At 32.3% G+C, this 21,135-nt stretch overlaps 2 protein-coding genes across 2 annotated transcripts in view; one reads left to right on the top strand and one right to left on the bottom strand.

Moving 5' to 3' along the window:
* The first annotated feature begins 717 nt into the window (after window positions 1-717).
* LOC139872792 (thermospermine synthase ACAULIS5-like) lies at window positions 718-3,178 on the top strand. The gene is made up of 10 exons (XM_071860718.1): window positions 718-860; window positions 1,189-1,255; window positions 1,370-1,464; window positions 1,563-1,665; window positions 1,762-1,850; window positions 1,926-2,082; window positions 2,380-2,455; window positions 2,543-2,601; window positions 2,713-2,849; window positions 2,949-3,178. Exons 1-10 carry the CDS (start codon window positions 718-720, stop codon window positions 3,040-3,042), a joined length of 1,020 nt encoding a protein of 339 aa, XP_071716819.1. The 3' UTR covers window positions 3,043-3,178.
* Window positions 3,179-3,566: 388 nt separating this feature from the next.
* Window positions 3,567-21,135, bottom strand: part of LOC139872806 (probable linoleate 9S-lipoxygenase 5) — a 32,607-nt gene continuing 15,038 nt past the window's right edge. Inside the window, exons 3-8 of the mRNA XM_071860732.1 lie at window positions 6,203-6,782; window positions 5,977-6,062; window positions 5,798-5,905; window positions 5,117-5,472; window positions 4,777-5,040; window positions 3,567-4,481 (exon numbers count right to left, since the gene is read on the bottom strand). Coding sequence (XP_071716833.1) covers window positions 3,713-4,481; window positions 4,777-5,040; window positions 5,117-5,472; window positions 5,798-5,905; window positions 5,977-6,062; window positions 6,203-6,782 — 2,163 coding nt within the window. The 3' untranslated portion in view covers window positions 3,567-3,712. The remainder of the gene's footprint in view (window positions 4,482-4,776; window positions 5,041-5,116; window positions 5,473-5,797; window positions 5,906-5,976; window positions 6,063-6,202; window positions 6,783-21,135) is intronic.

The raw sequence follows: 21,135 nt of genomic DNA, 5'->3' as shown, positions 1-21,135 counted from the left end.
ACCTCCCGGTAGTAGCTTTGGAAAGAAAAATCTCCGATCATTGTCCTATCTTATTGCAAGATTTTAACACCCCGTCAAAATTTTCATTGACGCGAATGTTAACTCTGGTCCCAGTGCATAACTTGAATTCTATAGGGATTACAAATATATACCAACACACCATTCGACGAATAAGAGAAAATAGTTACTTTTAATTAATTTAATTAATATTTAGCGTTTTATTTTTAGTCTTGAACTTTATTGACTTCATCGTTAGAATTGCGGATTGCAGGAGTGTTAGATTATAGATTAGGGTTAAGTTAGTTTGGTATTATACGACTCATTTGTAGTCCTAGGGTTTTCTATGTATATAATCTTTAAACATAACGTTTAAGTTGAATGTAACGATGATAATAATATGAGTAATTTGGATAGTTGTGTAACATTTGTGATGTAAAAAGGTGGGAGAACTAACCAAAAAGATGGCACGCGGGGAAAGCAACTCATGATGTGTTTTGGGAATTCAATGAGGATTTGGCTTCACTTCAAACCAGTTTTATTTATTTGCATCATCACCATCACCATCACCATCTTCAATCCCTTTTTAACTTGTTATATAAATCCATCCTTCACCAAACATACTTCCATCTCTACAACCTTTATTTTATCATATACAACATATCTATATCTAAATCTACATTTTTAATTTTATCTAAAATATAATATCAATATAATATAATGGGTGATCTTCCTTTTTGGAATGGGAATGGGAATGGGAATGGGAATGGGAATGGGAATGGGAATGCATATTCTCAAAGGAAAAGTTGTTGGTATGAAGAAGAGATTGAAGACAACTTGAGATGGTGTTTTGCTCTTAATAGGTTACTTTGATCTCTTTGGTGACATGTTTTTAGTTTTTAATGTATTTTTTATTTTTTATATATTTTAATCAGTTATTTGTTAAAATTGGTGTATAAACATTAAAATCACTAAAAATGCTTCCCTTTTGTTAAAAGGTCACTTGTATAGGTAAAAGTTGGGCAAGATTAGTGGCAAGCAAAACTTTTGTCCCTTCTTTATATATTGTTGTTTACTATACTATAATATTACTATACTATAGTAATTAACATAATCTAGCATTTGATCTTTTTAATATATAAAACACTAAAAGGCTATTCAATATAATATATTAATTTATGTTTTATGCAGCATACTGCACACAGGAACCACTCAGTTCCAAGACATTCAACTCTTGGACACCAAGCCTTTTGGAAAGGTACAAACTTTTTATACATTCATTTGGTCATACTAGTACTAGTACTAGTCAATGTTAAATATCTATTAAAATCGTCATCATTTCATTTTAAAATAACTAATAAATAATTTTCAGGCCTTGGTGATAGATGGAAAATTGCAAAGTGCCGAGATTGATGAATTCATTTACCATGAGTCACTTGTTCATCCACCACTTCTGCATCACCCAAAGTACTAATTTTTTGTTTTCTTTACTATTTAATTAGCACACATCGATAAAATCGTAACCTTAAACGTAATAATCGAAGTGGATTATATACATTTTTCAGTCCCAAGACCATATTTATTATGGGAGGAGGTGAGGGTTCAACTGCAAGGGAACTACTTAGACACAAAACTGTGAACAAAGTTGTCATGTGTGACATTGATGAGGTGACAACTTCTTTTATCTTTTCACTTTCATATTTTTTTATCCATAAAAAGCTTATATGGTAACGTATGGATCGTATTTGATACAATGATGATCAGGAAGTGGTGGACTTTTGCAAGTCGTATTTGGCGGTTAATAGTGAAGCCTTTTGTGATCCAAGACTAGAACTCATCATCAATGATGCAAGGTTTAATATATACACTTCTATTACTAGTAGTAAAACATGATTTGATGTAGAGATTGAGTTTTAATAACGTTGCAGGGCGGAATTAGTGAAGAGACAAGATAAATATGATGTGATAATAGGAGATTTGGCTGATCCAATTGAAGGAGGCCCATGTTACCAACTATATACAAAGACCTTTTATGAACTTACTGTTAAACCAAGACTTACAGAAGGCGGTGTTTTTGTTACACAGGTACATTTACATAACATATAAAGTTTCAGCATTAAATGCATTGATCTACGAAACTCATTTTTCGTTTAATGCTTTTAACCCCTTTCATCTATAGCTATACTAATTTCTAACTGTCCAACATTGACTTTGAGCAACATTGATGTTGAATGACTTTGACTTTGACTTTAAGCAACATTGACTGTGACCGACCGAATTTGACTTTGACTGGCTCTAAAGTTGACATCTGCAGTCGTTTACAAAAATTCCAAAAAAAAAACAAGGGAGTAGGTCAGATTAACAAAGTTTGATTTTGTGCAGGCTGGCCCTGCTGGTGTTTTTAGCCACACAGAAGTATTTTCTTGCATTTTCAACACTCTCAAACAAGTGTTCAAATGTACGTTTCAATATTCTCGCTTCACTAATATTTAGCACACAATGTTTATTCAATAAATGGCGCTAATTTGGCCCAAATGACGAACAGATGTTGTGCCATACTCTGCTCATATTCCTTCATATGCGGACACATGGGGATGGGTCATGGTAATGTTATTTACATAACTTTTTTTTTTTTTAATCTTTACTCCTAATATACTGATGTAATATATGTGTGGTTGTAGTTAATTATATATTCTCTCTTTAACTTAATGACAGGCCTCAGATTACCCGATATCACTGAGCCCAGATGAACTTGACTTAAGAATGAAGCAAAGGATTAATGGCGAAAATCGATACCTTGATGGCAAAACGTTTCTTTCCGCTTCTACTTTGAGCAAAGCAGTTAGAAAATCGTAAGCTAAACTACAGTTTCTTCTTATCTGCTGAAATATGTAGACTGTAACCCATTCATCAACTGATAACTGTAATCATGGTTTGATATATGTTTGCAGATTGGAAGATGAAACACATGTGTACACCGAAGGTTCAGCAAGGTTCATCTATGGACATGGTCATGGTTCGACTCACACACACAACCACGCTTGACTTGGTACAATATTGGTTGACATAGAGGATTAAAAGCTCAACGAAATTCCCCTTTTTTATGTTCAATCTGTTATATTCTGTTTTCGTCTCTTCTTTTTTACTTTGAACTTTTTCTTATTGTAATCCACAATTCAAAAAATCCTAAATGTCATCAAATTTATGAGAGAACAATATCATACCTGGCAAACGGGTCAGGTTGGATCGGCTTGAGAGCTGAATGAGTTTGGGTCGAAACGGGTCATTGGTCAAACGGGTCAGGCTTTTTAGATGGGTCCAACGGGTCGGGTGGACACCTGTTTCTCAAAATTTCTTAAACACGTAAAACCTCTAGATAATATCATTTTTTAGAATCTCGTAGAGACCCATAAAGAACCCGTTGGACCTTCTATATATATTTGTTAAGCTTCATATAGGTCTAAGTTAGACCCCTTTTAACTTTTTATGGACCAATTGGTTGAATACCTAACCCAATGGACCCATTTTTCGAGCTATGGATCCCAAATGATAAGATTATATGTGACAAACTTGAATAATTTCTTACAAGAATTTGGCGAAATTTGTTTATGTTACATTGCTCACCTTAATTGAACTCTAGACAACAAATGTAAACCGCGATAATTTACACAACAAACCAAGATTTATAGCTTAAAACAAACTTACTTCAAACGTTTCAAATCGATACGCTATTGGGTATACCCTTGCCTGTAAGTCCACCTTCACGAGTGAAATCAGAAGTGCTAGGATAAAGCAAGGTGTACGGAAACTGAATCGGACCATTTCTGTTCTTCAACTCGGGTTTTTTGTTCCTTTCCAATATATTTCCTTCGATATCGACCAAATTTATCCCGAACCTCTCAAACGCTTCTAACGCGTTACCATCAGATGTCCAGTTAGGCGACTCGTTTTGTCCAAGATAAACCTCATCGGTCGAATGCCTTGACAAAATCTCTATTAACGAAACTCCAAGTAACGTTTGAAGTTGACTCGTGATTGTTTTCAAAAACGCCTTTTCAGGGTTCGATTCCAGCTCAGCGTACTCTGGAGTATTCGGTTTAGGCATGAACCTACGGCTCACAGTTGGGCGGTTAGGAAGGTACCCAGCGTACGGGTATTGACCAAAGTTGACTGCTGCATGTAGAGCCGAAGCGACCCATATGATGATGGTGCACGTGTGGATGAGTTCGGCCCGTGTGTTCATTTGTGGCCACCATGGCTCGTCTTGCTTGTCACCATGGCCCTTGGTTCTTAACTCGAACCACCATAACTGGAGTTCTGAATCAGCTAGAACCATTTCGTCTGAGGGGTAATATATGGAACAGTACTCGTGAACCCATGTTTCGATTGCGGACCAAATCTTGAGTCCATCTACTGCGAACGGGTAATCCTCTATTAGCAGTTTTAACCCGTGCGGTTGGCTTTCGTCCTTAACTGCAATACCTCTGCAGATAATTCGACAAATTCATGTTACAAATAGTTAAGGTGGTAAAAAATTACAAAAAAAAAAAAAAAAAAAAAAAAAAAAAAAAAAAAAAAAAAACTCATTGGTGAGTAAGTAATGCATATTTGTATATAGCTCATTGGTGAGTAAGGGCGGGTTTGATTGCCTTTTAAATTAAATGGTTCAACACTAAATGCTGAACTTGTTAGTGACATCAGAATGACAAATTATTGTATTAAACCTATTTACTTAACTCGCTTGAGGTACCACAAACTAACTTAAATTGGCCCAATTACCTCTTGAGTAGATCAGCAGGTAACGCTTGGTCGGGGAAGACCCAGTTTTTATAAATAACCGCAGACAATTCCATGGCGTATTTAGCTGGAAATACGGTCCTTTCAAGTATACCACCAGCATTAATGAGTATTTGCCTAGCTAATGCATTTATGTGCATCGTATCACGAAAATGCGGTTGCAGAAGCTTGAAAATTGGATGAAGCACACTTAATTGTCGATTAGTAGCTATTATGAATGGTTCTATAACTGCATGAGTGTTCAACCTACACAAAACAAAAAATTATATCAATAAATCATTTATGCAATTAATGAATTATATGTCTGTGGATGTATTAGTACCAGTGGCTAATAAGTTGATGGTATCCAGAATCGTTAACCGCTACATAAGCCTTGGCTAACTCCCATATAGTATCTTTAACTGTACCATCGTGAGAAGGCGTGTAGATTTCGCTTTCTGTTTTCGGTAAACTTAACTCAATAGCTAGCGGCTTCACTGTGCCGTCATGTTGGAGCAACAGGACTGTTCTGGTTGCATATATCTTTGAAGCAATATTTTTATCACAACAACAACAATGTCCAATCCCGCACATGCAGAGTATGGGGAACGCAATATCTTTATTGTTGTTGATTTTTGTTAAATATGGCATCAATGCATCATGGTGATCCAATATGAACAACTTGTTTTCATCCAGAGCCTATACAATACACCATTTTGTTGTATTTTATTGATGTTAAAATGGGAAATCAGGAATGTTGTAGTGTGTGAAATTGTATTGGGTCAATACAAGTAGAATTTTTTTAGGATTCAATAAACTACCGGGTATCTTCAGTTTTCAACTTAAAACTATCATGGGAGATATTAATTAGCCACTACTTAAAACATATAAGGTACTCAAATTATCATTATCAATCTGATGTACGACGGGTTGTTACAGACTATGAATGAATGAGTCGAAATAGACAGTTTTTAACATGCTACAACGAATTAATTAGAACACTAATCGAAGATTTTACACTTACTTGGTCTACTGTTAATCCGTTCATGTTTGGTTCAAGATGTTCCTTTTTCATTGAGCTTGTTTGGTCACCGTATTCGGTCGGATCAAGATTGCTCGTCGGTGGGAACACCTGATTGTAAAAACAAGAGTTCAAAAATTATCAAATGTCATTAAAGAGCTCAAACCAAAAATTAAACTTACTTTAAGTCGACGAATGACCACAGGGTTTACTCCTGCAAGCATTTCTCTTCCAAATTCTTCATCTCTTCGCCATTTAGAGTCGTCCACTGAAAAAAAAAAGTTTCAATACATAAGTGTAAAACTTCTAAAGTTAAAAAAAATTATGGCCAAAGAAGGTTTAAAAAGTTAACAACTTTTTCATCACCTACACACATCTATAACTAGATAGTTGTATAAAAGTATGTACCTTTGATAACATCAGGCAATGGGAACGTAAAAGATTTTTCGCCATGAGAGCACAACAGTTCTTTAAGCAATTCCATATTAATGTTTTTTCTAATCTTACTTACTAAGCGCTTAGGTTTGAGCTCAATCCCGCCTTTATAAAGATCCGATACATCTTTAAACGAATCAAATTCATTTGGAGTTGTATCAATAACCCCATTGATCTCAGAACGAACAACTTGGCCTATGGATTTAGCAGCGTAAGCTAAAAATTCTGAAAATTTAACATGACTAAACCTTTCATCTCGTGGCACATAAATGTCTAGATTTAAAAGACACAATCTACTTTCACTATTTGAATCTGTTTTAGTTGGCTTGCGACCCGTTCTTCCTCTTCTTGGATATGGAAACTCTTTTGATCCACCTAGAACGGGTCGGGCATATTTGGGTCCCTTATCAGGTTGACCCAAATCATTATAGTAAGCGTAGTCATAAACTCTGTCCCATTCTTTGAGCATTCCTGAACCGGTTCCTCTAAGATTTTCAAGTTCCTGTTTTCTATAGTCACGCAATGGTTCGGGTGTGGAAGAAGGTAAATATGACTGCGATAGCAACCAAAAATTATTTTGTTAGCTACCAATATCAGTTGTTTGACATGGTAGCTTTAAGTATGATAAATGGCAGCTTTGGTTACAATTGTTTAAAAATCACTACAGATGTTGATCTAGAAATATAAAAGATCACTTAGCTAAATTGTTTTTCAAAAGAATACAAAAAAAAAGTGTGAAAATAACTTTGTAGAATGTTACTCCATTATTATACTCTACTACACATGGTAAAATTCAAATAGAAACACTTGTCGTTATGGTAAAAACCACGAAGTTTCGCTGAAGTATTTTACATACATCCGACTTTTACGAGTGTGTTTTTATAGGATACATAGAGTTTGAGTGGCTTTGTCGATCTACACCTTTTTGTAGATAATTGGTCATTGTTGGGTGAATGGTGGTAGAGGTTTCTGGTTGAAACCGATGCATTTTGGACTATAATCATCAAAAGTATTTACTGGCGGGATGGTGGGCCGGGAAATATGCAACACATCATCTCATGTATATTTGGTATGGAAAAATTGCAACCAAAAAGTTTTTCAGAATAAAGTTTGGACAAGTGTGATGGTATGATCTTGATCAATGATATGTAAATCAAAAGTTTCGAGTAGATCTCCAAAAGATTTAAGTTTAAAAGGATTGAGCGGCATTAATGACTCCTTAATCCTAGTTGTCTAAATGGGTCTCATTGTTTCAGAACTGGTGTGGGTTATCATGTAAATAAATATCTTCTGTATAGTTTGCTCGTGTAGGTCTGTATGCATGGCTCTCATATGCATAAAAAGTAATCAAGAATAAAACTGTCCAAAATCTTAATTTAGTGGCATACAAACCATTTATCTTAAACAATCATAATCAGTATATGCAAAATTAAATATGAATATCTGATTAACTTCTGATTGTAGTCTGATTCGGAAGATATTATATATTTTATCACTTAACTTTGTGTTGTAGTTCGTATGGTAGTGATCTGCCTATTTTAGTAAGAGGTCTTTTAGTGAGAGATCGGGAGTTCGATTCTCATGAGGTGCACCTAAGGTTGCCCATTAACCCTTGAATTCTACTCAAGGGTGACTTCCGCACATCGCATTGCGGGGGTAGTGGGGGCGGGGGAGTTTTACTGCTCATACCCTTGGATTGGGCAGAGTATCGTCCTGGGCAGCAGTTGGGGGCCGGTTATGCAAGTGCGAGAGATAAACGTATGAGTGGTTTAGTTTCCCTGGGATGATCCCGAACTGTTGTTTAAAAGATATTATTTTATTAATGATCTTCGAATTAATTGGCAATAATGAGTAAATTATAAACAATGAAAGTCACAATGGGACCAACTTGAGTTTTATATACTGCCTCAACAAACACTTTTAAATGTATGAAGAGAAAGTAGTGAACTAAATCCTGACTAGCTAGGAAAACATATTGTTGAATGTATAACATATTGAATATTGATAATTCTACACGCTTGCACGTGAAGCCCATAAGAATTTGGTATCAAGAACTTCAAAGTACTAATTTTATCGATAATACTCTATTTGTCTTAAAATAATTGTTTTGTTAAATTTTCTAATATCTTTTTTTTTTCCTTTTAATATTGACTTTAAATATTTTTATATGTGATGTATGATATTTGATGAAACGTAAATGAATAGATTCAATTTTAAAATGTATTTTTTTTGGTATCAATTTCATCGAATATTATATAACTCAATAAAGTAAGACAATAATTTTGAGACGAAATGAGTAGAAGCTAGAGTCATCGTTAGGATGACATCCGGTAGATATCTATTCAATTAATTTGTTATTGGTAGATATCAACGACAATATAATAATTATTTAAGATAAACATCCACATTGATATAAATGTGAAAGTGAATGATAGAAAATGAATGTGTATTTGAGTTTATATATATATATATATATATATAAATATATATATATATATATATATATATTAAATTAAGTGAACAATTATAAAGTATACCTAAAGCTCTAATGTGTATTTGAGTTTTTGTATATGTATTTTAAGAGTGATGATCCGTATATAATTAATTTTTAATCATACACAACTAAATTTGCTTTAATGTGTTATACTATACAATATCATAAATCATATTTGGTTGTGTACGGTTAAATTAATTGTATACGGATCATTTCTCATATTTTTAACATAACTTTCATCATGTTAAAGTAAAGTTTACTCTTAATTATATAAAAGAAGTCACTACATTGATAATTAAGAAATATGAAAAATGTAACAAATTTGTATAAAAGAAAGTGAAAAACTCGTGAATTTTCATAATCCAAATTTTTGAGGGATTAATATATACACAACCATACTCGTATTTTATATACACACAATCAAACATGCTTTGGATGTTGTATTGTACACCACTGTAAAACATGTTTAATTGTGTATATATAAAAAATGACAAGCGGTGAAGTGTGTGATGACCCGGGAATTTTCGAACAAATTTATGCTTGAATTTTATTTAATTTCGACACGATAAGCAAAGTATGTTTTATTGGGTCTTAAAGTTTTTAGAATTTTATTCATATAATCAATTACCCGTTGACCGTGCTCGACGATTCACGAACAATTGTTTGTATATATTTATTTTGTAAAAATAAATATAAAGAATACCTAATAATTTGAATTAATAAAATACAATATAATTATTTGAACTAAAAATGTAAAAGTATTATATAGAATAATTAAATTACTATTAAGATGAATATGTATATATATATTTGTTTAAATATGATTTTGAAGAATAATTGATGATCATATATATTGTATTAAACATTCAATACTGGTTATATATTATATGATTAGTAAATATTATATATTTAATAATAAATAATAAATTAAAACATAATTGTTATGTTCATATCATTATGAGTACCTTCATTGTTATTATCAATACGGATATTAATACTAATATCAGTAGTGTTAATATTATTATTTTCAATAAAAATATATAGATATGAATTTTAACGCATTTAATTTTTTTTTTCATCTTTACAAATCGTATTATTATTATTATTTGGAAAAGTATTTAATATTAATATCAGTATTATCATCATTATTATGTATATTACCTAATTATGAAATTTGATACAACTGATTTGTTATATTATTATTAATATTATTGATATCATAATTGGTAGTAAGATTACAACTTTAGTTATTATTAATAGATATTTATTATTATTATTGTCCTTATAAATATTAGTATTATTAATATCATTAATATTATTATAGTTATTATTATTAGAAAATAATACAATCTATTAGTAATATCATTAATAAAAAAATTTTCCATTTTTATTATTAATAATTCTATTAGTACAAATCAGTATTTTAATTATTATTAATTAGTATTATTATTATTATTTCTAATATATATTTATTAATTAATTAAAAACTAATTATATAATTTATATAAAAATCAGAAAAAGGTGATCATTCAGTGTAAAGCAATTAACAACTTGTTGCTAAATTTTGTTTCTGTCTCCTGATTAGTACGATCGATCAAATAAGCATCCAAAACCCGTTACCCATCTCTTTCTCCTTTTATTTTTTTTTATTTTTTTGGTACATGATAGTTTATCTGTCGAGTATCATTATATAACAAATCGTTTTTCTCAAAATGTTAAGAAGTTATTCGAATTCCACACTACCAATATCAAATAACAATTTATATCTGTACCATCTGAGAAATTTAATTCGAAAATTTCTAAAACAATTTGAATATCTCTGTTCTTGGGTTAAAATATCAAAATCTCGATTTCGTTTTGTTTTTCAAAATCTATAAATGCAAAACTGTTATAAATCTTACACTTAAACTTTATGTAAAGTTTCAAAGCTCAATGTTTCATATCGAATTCAAATTGTGGAGTCAAAAGTTTCGATTGCAAAAGTCAACAATTATGTTCTTGGTAAAATTCGAATTCTCTGTGTTGTTTTAAGATCAATTGATGACTCAAATAGTTTCTATGAACGATTTAAAAACTATTTCGTATTATAATCATAGTCCATTATGTAACGAAATCGAAAATCATATTATTATTTTTTTTAAAACAGTCGCGAATGGTAGCAGGCCTTTTCTTTTAATTTTTTTATTTTTTTTATTTGTTTGATTGAAGAATAGAATCCAAACAGATGATATTGGGTTGTTATTATTATTTTGAAGAATCAAAATACGTTTGATTCGTTGTTGTGAAGTTCATCGATCACTTAGAATTTTGAAGAAGAAGATGGAATACGAAAATGGGTTAAATATAATACATACGCGTATAAATCAGAAAAACAAAATAGAGTGAATGGTTAAGGGGTGTTGCGGTGTCCGAGAGGTCATGGTTTCGAGTCTCCTACAGGACATTTCTTTTTAGGATGGCTTTTAAAGGGTATACACTTTAATTTTCTTTTCCATTATTATTATTATTATTATTATTATTATTATTATTATTATTATTATTATTATTATTATTATTATTATTATTATTATTATTATTATTATTATTATTATTATGATTATTGTTATTATTTTTACTAGTTATTATTATTGTTATGACTATTGTTATAATTATTAGTATAAACTCAAATTATTATTAATAGAGTTAATATCATTATATAATTATTAATATCTTTGTTATTAATATTATTATGAATATTACTATAAATAGTATTAATGTGATTAATAAGATTATTGTTATTATTATCATTTTAGTTAATATTATGTAATATCATAAAGTATTAAAAGTATTATTATTATCATTATGATACCAAACATATTATTAACATAAACACATATTAAAAGATGATAAGATAGAAATTATAGAAATTAGTTCTAGGTATACGAATACTCGTAAAAATAATGATTTTAGTACAAATTAATGTATTACAAAAACTATAGGCAGTAGCGTAGAAAGTTGACACGAAGATTATGATTTAAAGGAATTGTTAAAATTATTATAACTATTGTTATCATAATACAATTTAGTATTATTATCATTATTAATATCATTAATTCTATTAACATTATTATTATTATCACTTTTATCAATATAATTATATAATATAATTATTTTACTAACCGTAGTATTATCAAAATTAACAAATTCATAAACAAATGATCTTTATATAAAAGGTATATTTATTATACTTAACTTAACTATATTAATATTACTATATATAAAATAAAGATATAAAAATAAATAATGAAACATATGAATTATTAAAAATAACAATTATATCAATAATAAAAATAAATAAAGTTATTCGGTTACAAGAATATGTTTTTAATACATATATGATTGATATAGGTTCGTGAATCCGAGGCCAACCCTACTTTTGTTCAATGTCGTTATATGTATTTTTACTACAAAATACATCATGGTGAGTTTCATTTGCCTTTTTACCCTTTATATTTTTGGGCTGAGAATACATGCGCTACTTTTATAAATATTTTACGAAATAGACACAAGTAATCGAAACTACATTCTATGGTTGGATTATCGAATCGAATATCACCCTTTTTAGTCTGGTAATCTAAGAATTAGGGAACAGACACCCTAATTGACGCAAATCCTAAAGATAGATCTATCGGGCCCAACAAGCCCCATCCAAAGTACCGGATGCTTTAGTACTTCGAAATTTATATCATGTCCGAAGGAGGATCCCAGAATGATGGGGATATTCTATATACATCTTGTTAAGGTCGGTTACCAGGTGTTCAATCCATATGAATGATACTTTTGTCTCTATGCATGGGACGTATGTTTATGAGAAATGGAAATATGAAATCTTGTGATCTATTAAGATTATGAAATGATTATTTATGTTAAACCAATGAACTCACCAACCTTTTGGTTGACACTTTAAAGCATGTTTATTCTCAGGTACGAAAGAAATCTTCCGCTGTGCATTTGTTCACTTTAAAGATATTACTTGGAGTCCTTCATGACATATTTCAAAAGACGTTGCATTCGAGTCATTGAGTTCATTCAAGATTATTATTAAGTCAATTATAATTATTATTAGATATATTATGAAATGGTATGCATGCTGTAGTGACCCGAACTTTTTCATGTTTATATATATATTAAATGAAATTGTTATTTACATGATTAAGTGTTTCCAACATGTTAAGCAATCAAACTTGTTAAGACTTGATTAATTGAAATAGGTTTCATATAGACAATTGACCACCCAAGTTGACCGGTGATTCACGAACGTTAAAACTTGTAAAAACTATACGATGACATATATATGGTTATATATATAGTTAACATGATTTTATTATAAGTATGTATCTCATTAGGTATTTTAACAATTAGTTATATACATAAAAATGAGACTATTAATTTAAGAAACTCGAAAACGATATATATAACGATTATCGTTATAATAACGTCTTACTAGGTACATATGAATCATATTAAGATATTGATACACTTGGTTAATTATGTTAAATTATAAGTAAATATATTATTAAGTGTATTAACAATGAAATACATATGTAAAAATAAGACTACTAACTTAATGATTTCGAAACGAGACATATATGTAACGATTATCGTTGTAACGACATTTAACTGTATATATATCATACTAAGATATATTATATATCATAATATCATGATAATATAACAATTTAACATCTCATTTGTTATAATAAACAATGGGTTAACAACATTCAACAAGATCGTTAACCTAAAGGTTTCAAAACAACATTTACATGTAACGACTAACGATGACTTAACGACTCAGTTAAAATGTATATACATGTAATGTTTTAATATGTATTCATACACTTTTGAAAGACTTCAAGACACTTATCAAAATACTTCTACTTAACAAAAATGCTTACAATTACATCCTCGTTCAGTTTCATCAACAATTCTACTCGTATGCACCCGTATTCGTACTCGTACAATACACAGCTTTTAGATGTATATACTATTGGTATATACACTCCAATGATCAGCTCTTAGCAGCCCATGTGAGTCACCTAACACATGTGGGAACCATCATTTGGCAACTAGCATGAAATATCTCATAAAATTACAAAAATATGAGTAATCATTCATGACTTATTTACATGAAAACAAAATTACATATCCTTTATATCTAATCCATACACCAACGATCAAAAACACCTACAAACACTTTAATTCTTCAATTTTATTCATCTAATTGATCTCTCTCAAGTTCTATCTTCAAGTTCTAAGTGTTCTTCATAAATTCCAAAAGTTCTAGTTTCATAAAATCAAGAATACTTCCAAGAATTGCAAGTTTACTTCCAAGTTTTCTAAATCCATTCCAAGTAATCATCCAAGATCAAGAAACCTTTGTTAATTACAGTAGGTTATATTTCTAATACAAGGTAATAATCATATTTAAACTTTAATTCAATTTCTATAACTATAACAATCTTATTTCGAGTGGAAATCTTACTTGAAATTGTTTTCGTGTCATGATACTGCTTCAAGAACTTTCAAGCCATCCAAGGATCCTTTGAAGCTAGATCTATTTTTCTCATTTCCAGTAGGTTTATCCAAGGAACTTGAGGTAGTAATGATGTTCATAACATCATTCGATTCATACATATAAAGCTATCTTATTCGAAGGTTTAAACTTGTAATCACTAGAACATAGTTTAGTTAATTCTAAACTTGTTCGCAAATAAAAGTTAATCCTTCTAACTTGACTTTTAAAAGCAACTAAACACATGTTCTATATCTATATTATATGCTAACTTAATGATTTAAAACCTTGAAACACGAAAAACACCGTAAAACCGGATTTACGCCGTCGTAGTAATACCGCGGGCTGTTTTGGGTTAGTTAATTAAAAACTATGATAAACTTTGATTTTAAAGTTGTTATTCTGGGAAAATTATTTTTATTATGAACATGAAACTATATCCAAAAATTATGGTTAAACTCAAAGTGGAAGTATGTTTTCTAAAATGGTCATCTAGACGTCGTTCTTTCGACTGAAATGACTACCTTTACAAAAATGAATTATAACTTATTTTTCCGACTATAAACCTATACTTTTTCTGTTTAGATTCATAAAATAGAGTTCAATATGAAACCATAGCAATTTAATTCACTCAAAACGGATTTAAAATGAAGAAGTTATGGGTAAAACAAGATTGGATAATTTTTCTCATTTTAGCTACGTGAAAATTGGTAACAAATCTATTCCAACCATAACATAATCAACTTGTATTGTATATTATGTAATCTTGAGATACCATAGACACGTTTACAATGTTTCGACCTATCATGTCGACACATCTATATATATTTCGGAACAACCATAGACACTCTATATGTGAATATTGGAGTTAGCTATACAGGGTTGAGGTTGATTCCAAAATATATATAGTTTGAGTTGTGATCAATACTGAGATACGTATACACTGGGCCGTGGATTGATTCAAGATAATATTTATCGATTTATTTCTGTACATCTAATTGTAGACAACTAGTTGTAGGTTACTAACGAGGACAGCTGACTTAATAAACTTAAAACATCAAAATATATTAAAAGTGTTGTAAATATATTTTGAACATACTTTGATATATATGTATATATTGTTATAGGTTCGTGAATCAACTAGTGGCCAAGTCTTACTTCCCGAAGAAGTAAAAATATGTGAAAGTGAGTTATAGTCCCACTTTTAAAATCTAATATTTTTGGGATGAGAATACATGCAGGTTTTATAAATGATTTACAAAATAGACACAAGTACGTGAAACTACATTCTATGGTTGAATTATCGAAATCGAATATGCCCTTTTTATTAAGTCTGGTAATCTAAGAATTAGGGAACAGACACCCTAATTGACGCGAATCCTAAAGATAGATCTATTGGGCCCAACAAACCCCATCCAAAGTACCGGATGCTTTAGTACTTCAAAATTTATATCATATCCGAAGGGTGTCCCGGAATGATGGGGATATTCTTATATATGCATCTTGTTAATGTCGGTTACCAGGTGTTCACCATATGAATGATTTTTATCTCTATGTATGGGATGTGTATTGAAATATGAAATCTTGTGGTCTATTGTTACGATTTGATATATATAGGTTAAACCTATAACTCACCAACATTTTTGTTGACGTTTAAAGCATGTTTATTCTCAGGTGAATACTAAGAGCTTTCGCTGTTGCATACTAAAATAAGGACAAGATTTGGAGTCCATGTTTGTATGATATTGTGTAAAAACTGCATTCAAGAAACTAATTTCGATGTAACATATTTGTATTGTAAACCATTATGTAATGGTCGTGTGTAAACAGGATATTTTAGATTATCATTATTTGATAATCTACGTAAAGCTTTTTGAACCTTTATTTATGAAATAAAGGTTATGGTTTGTTTTAAAAATGAATGCAGTCTTTGAAAAACGTCTCATATAGAGGTCAAAACCTCGCAACGAAATCAATTAATATGGAACGTTTTTAATCAATAAGAACGGGACATTTCAGTTGGTATCCGAGCGTTGGTCTTAGAGAACCAGAAAATTTGCATTAGTGTGTCTTATCGAGTTTGTTAGGATGCATTAGTGAGTCTAGACTTCGACCGTGTTTTCTTTAAAAATGATTGCTTAACATTTTTGTTGGAAACTATATATTATTAACATGTATATATTATGTGATATATTAATCTCTTAACATGTTTGATATTGTGCGATAGATGTCTACCTCTAGCACAAATCCCATTGACTCACCTAATAATAACGAAGAGTCGAATATATATTGGACTGATTCACAAGTTCCCGAAGAAGAACCGGAAGAAGAATCAGAACCGGAAGAAGAATCAGAACCGGAAGAGGAGGAACCGGAGGAAGAAATAGAACCGGTAGGGGAAATAATAAAACGGTTAAGTAAAAGAAAATCCTCAACCAACCGACCAAGGTTAATTATGGTCAATGGTGTTTCCGCCAAGGAAGCAAAATATTGGGAGGATTACCAATTCTTCGATGAATAGGATTCCGACGAGAATTCCGATGATGTTATAGAAATTACCCCAACTGAATTTAAAAAGGCAAAAGAAAATAATAAGGGAAAGGGCATAAAAATAGAGAAATCTAATTCCAACCCCGATGAACTTTATATGTATCGTCAACCCCCGAAGACCTTAAGTTGTAACAATGACCCGGGAACCTCTAAACCACCAGGTTTTTCTAAATCAATGTGGAAAACGACGGCTCGTATTTGGGGAACATCATATATCCCTAGAAACTTGGCAAAACGAACCAAAATCGAAGAAGAAGAAACGAGCGAGTCGGAATAAGATAGTTGTATTCGTGTGGTGTAATATATGTAATATAGTGTGCTTATGCTTTATGATATATGTAAAAATTGCTTGTATTAATAAGTATTTTTTTATGAATCTAACTCTTGTCTATTTTACAGTATAAAAACACAAAATGGATAGACAACTCAATATTTTAAGAGACCTACCCGGAGACATGATTGATGAAATCTTGTCTAGAGTCGGTCAGAATTCTTCAGTACAACTATTTAAGGCGAGATCAGTTTGTAAGACATTCGAAGAACGTTCCAAGAATGCCTTGGTTTATAAAAGGCTTTCGTTCGAAAGATGGGGGATATCACATTGGGAAATCCATAAGTTACGATGTGTTTACTTTGACGCATATATTGCGGGGAACCCAAATGCTATTTTACGCAATGGGTTAAGAAATTATTTTGACTCAATATATCCGAATATTGGACTTCGTGATTTAGAAAAAGCGGCTAACATGCAACATAAAGAAGCATGTTATGCTTACGGATTAGTAATGTTCGCTTCTCACCAAAGTGAGAACAAGAACATCGGGCTACAACTATTAAATAAAACATTCCCACAAGTGACGGAGTCGGTAATTGGGGTAAGAAATGAGGTTTTTAGATTGTTACGGGACTGTTGGACATTACGTAACCCTCGTCCCTTTGACGACGTTACAACACGATGTCTTATCAACGGCCATAACGGTTATGTTCCATAAGACCAAGGATGGGAAGTAGTCCTAGTAAAACCAGAATGCATGACTTGTTTCTGGACGTATGAATTACGTGTCTTTATTGCCTTTGCTGAACGACTTGTGTACTAGCTAGAATTATCTTCACAACCATCTTGTATCAAATTTAATGTGTGCTATATTTCATGCTATATGTAAAATAAGCGGTATTGTAAGTTTGTAAAATAGTGTGTAAAAGTTTGAACGCGAAATATTATTATAATCAGTTTTTCATATAGAATTGTAGTAGTTGAATTGTATATTAGCTACTAAGTATGAACTTAACGGGTAGGTACTACCCGAATTTAAACTTATAAAACGCTAATATGAAGAAAAAGCTTTTATAAATGAGTTCATATTATGATACGAAATACTATTAACCACTCTTAATATTCTGTATGATTAACTTGTTCCATTTGACTATTTTGAAGGAAATGGCACCGACTACTCGACACACCGTGAATATGAATGAAGAGGAATTCCGTACTTTTCTAGCTTCAAACATAGCCGCAGTACAGGCTGCGCTACATACCAACAATAACCTTGGATCTAGCAGTACAGGAAATCGTGTAGGATGCACCTACAAAGAATTCACTGCCTGCAAACCTTTGGAATTTGATGGAACCGAAGGACCGATCGGATTGAAACGGTGGACCGAGAAGGTCGAATCGGTGTTTGCCATAAGTAAGTGTACTGAAGAGGACAAAGTGAAGTACGCTACGCATACCTTCACAGGTTCTGCGTTAACATGGTGGAATACCTATCTAGAGCAAGTGGGACAAGATGATGCGTACGCACTACCGTGGTCAGCATTCAAGCACTTGATGAACGAGAAGTACCGTCCCAGAACCGAGGTCAATAAGCTCAAGACAGAACTTAGAGGGTTACGAACCCAAGGATTTGATATTACCACGTACGAAAGACGATTCACAGAATTGTGCCTATTGTGTTCGGGAGCGTTTGAAGATGAGGAAGAGAAGATCGACGCGTTTGTGAAAGGATTACCGGAAAGAATCCAAGAAGATATAAGTTCACATGAGCCCGCCTCCATACAACAGGCATGTAGAATGGCTCACAAACTAGTGAACCAGATTGAGGAAAGAATTAAAGAACAGACGGCTGAAGAGGCCAATGTGAAGCAAGTCAAAAGAAAGTGGGAGGAAAACGGTGATAAGAATCACCAATACAACAACAGCAATTACAATAATAATCGCAACAATTATCCCAAAAATCGCAACATCAATCGCAACTACAACAAACGGCCCAATAACAACAACAATAACAACCGCAACAACAACAACAATCAGAAGCAGCTATGCCAAAGGTGTGAAAAGTATCACTCGGGGTTCTGCACCAAATTTTGCAACAAGTGTAAAAGAAATGGTCATAGCGCGGTGAAGTGTGAGGTCTATGGACCAGGGGTTAACAGAACGAAAGGAACAAATGGTGTCGGAACGAGTAATGGCGGAGCAAGTAGTGTCGGAGCAAGTTATGCCAATGTAGTTTGTTATAAATGTGGAAAATCGGGCCACATTATTAGAAATTGCCCGAACCAGGAGAACACGAATGGACAAGGCCGCGGAAGAGTTTTCAATATTAATGCGGCAAAGGCACAGGAAGAGCCTGAGCTTGTTACGGGTATGTTTCTTATTGACAATAAATCTGCTTACGTTTTATTTGATTCGGGTGCGGATAGAAGCTATATGAGTAAAGATTTTTGTGCTAAGTTAAGTTGTCCATTGACGGCTTTGGATAGTAAATTTTTACTCGAATTAGCAAATGGTAAATTAATTTCAGCAGATAATATATGTCGGAATCGAGAAATTAAACTGGTTAGCGAAACATTTAAGATTGATTTGATACCAGTAGAGTTAGGGAGTTTTGATGTGATAATCGGTATGGACTGGTTGAAAGAAGTGAAAGCAGAGATCGTTTGTTACAAAAATGCAATTCGCATTATACGAGAAAAAGGAAAACCCTTAATGGTGTACGGAAAAAAGGGCAACACGAAGCTACATCTTATTAGTAATTTGAAGGCACAAAAACTAATAAGAAAAGGTTGCTATGCTGTTCTAGCACACGTCGAGAAAGTACAAACCGAAGAAAAGAGCATCAATGATGTTCCCGTCGCAAAAGAATTTCCCGATGTATTTCCGAAAGAATTACTGGGACTACCTCCACATCGATCTGTTAAATTTCAAATAGATCTTGTACCAGGAGCTGCACCAATAGCTCGTGCTCCTTATAGACTCGCACCCAGCGAGATGAAAGAACTGCAAAGCCAACTGCAAGAACTATTAGAACCTGGTTTCATTCGACCAAGCACATCACCATGGGGAGCTCCTATTTTGTTTGTCAAGAAGAAGGATGGTACATTTAGGTTGTGTATTGACTACAGAGAGTTGAACAAACTTACCATCAAAAACCGTTATCCACTGCCGAGAATTGACGACTTATTTGATCAACTACAAGGCTCGTCGGTTTATTCGAAGATCGATTTACGTTCTGGATATCATCAAATGCGAGTAAAGGAGGATGACATTCCAAAAACTGCTTTTAGGACGCGTTATGGTCATTACGAGTTTATGGTTATGCCGTTTGGATTAACTAATGCACCAGCTGTGTTCATGGACCTTATGAACCGAGTGTGTGGGCCATATCTTGACAATTTTGTCATTGTTTTCATCGATGACATACTTATTTACTCAAAGAATGATCAAGAGCACGAAGAACATTTGAGAAAAGTGCTAGAAGTATTGAGGAAAGAAAAACTGTACGCTAAGTTTTCAAAGTGTGCATTTTGGTTGGAAGAAGTTCAATTCCTTGGTCACATAGTGAACAAAGAAGGTATCCAGGTGGACCCGGCAAAGATCGAAACCGTTGAAAAGTGGGAAACCCCAAAAACTCCGAAGCATATACGTCAATTTTTAGGATTGGCTGGTTACTACAGAAGATTCATCTAAGATTTCTCCAAAATAGCAAAACCCTTGACTGCATTAACGCATAAAGGGAAGAAATTTGAATGGAAGGATGAACAAGAGAATGCGTTTCAATTATTGAAGAAAAAGCTAACTACGGCACCTATATTGTCATTGCCTGAAGGGAATGATGATTTTGTGATTTATTGTGATGCATCAAAGCAAGGTCTCGGTTGTGTATTAATGCAACGGACGAAGGTGATTGCTTATGAATCTAGACAATTGAAGATTCACGAGCAAAATTATACGACGCATGATTTGGAATTAGGTGCGGTTGTTTTTGCATTAAAGACTTGGAGGCACTACTTATATGGGGTCAAAAGTATTAT

The sequence above is a fragment of the Rutidosis leptorrhynchoides genome, chromosome 10 (genome assembly GCF_046630445.1).
Source record: "Rutidosis leptorrhynchoides isolate AG116_Rl617_1_P2 chromosome 10, CSIRO_AGI_Rlap_v1, whole genome shotgun sequence".
NCBI classification, from domain to species: domain Eukaryota; kingdom Viridiplantae; phylum Streptophyta; class Magnoliopsida; order Asterales; family Asteraceae; genus Rutidosis; species Rutidosis leptorrhynchoides.
The sequence above is the reverse complement of the archived record's forward strand: the minus strand, read 5'-3'. Positions and strand labels throughout refer to the sequence as shown.

Excerpts from the sequence above, each read along its gene's own strand:
- LOC139872792 (XM_071860718.1), top strand. The coding sequence starts at position 718 with ATGGGTGATCTTCCTTTTTGGAATGGGAATGGGAATGGGAATGGGAAT. Across the intron at positions 861-1,188 it reads TGGTGTTTTGCTCTTAATAG|CATACTGCACACAGGAACCA; the intron begins GTTACTTTGATC and ends TGTTTTATGCAG. Across the intron at positions 1,851-1,925 it reads CTCATCATCAATGATGCAAG|GGCGGAATTAGTGAAGAGAC; the intron begins GTTTAATATATA and ends ATAACGTTGCAG.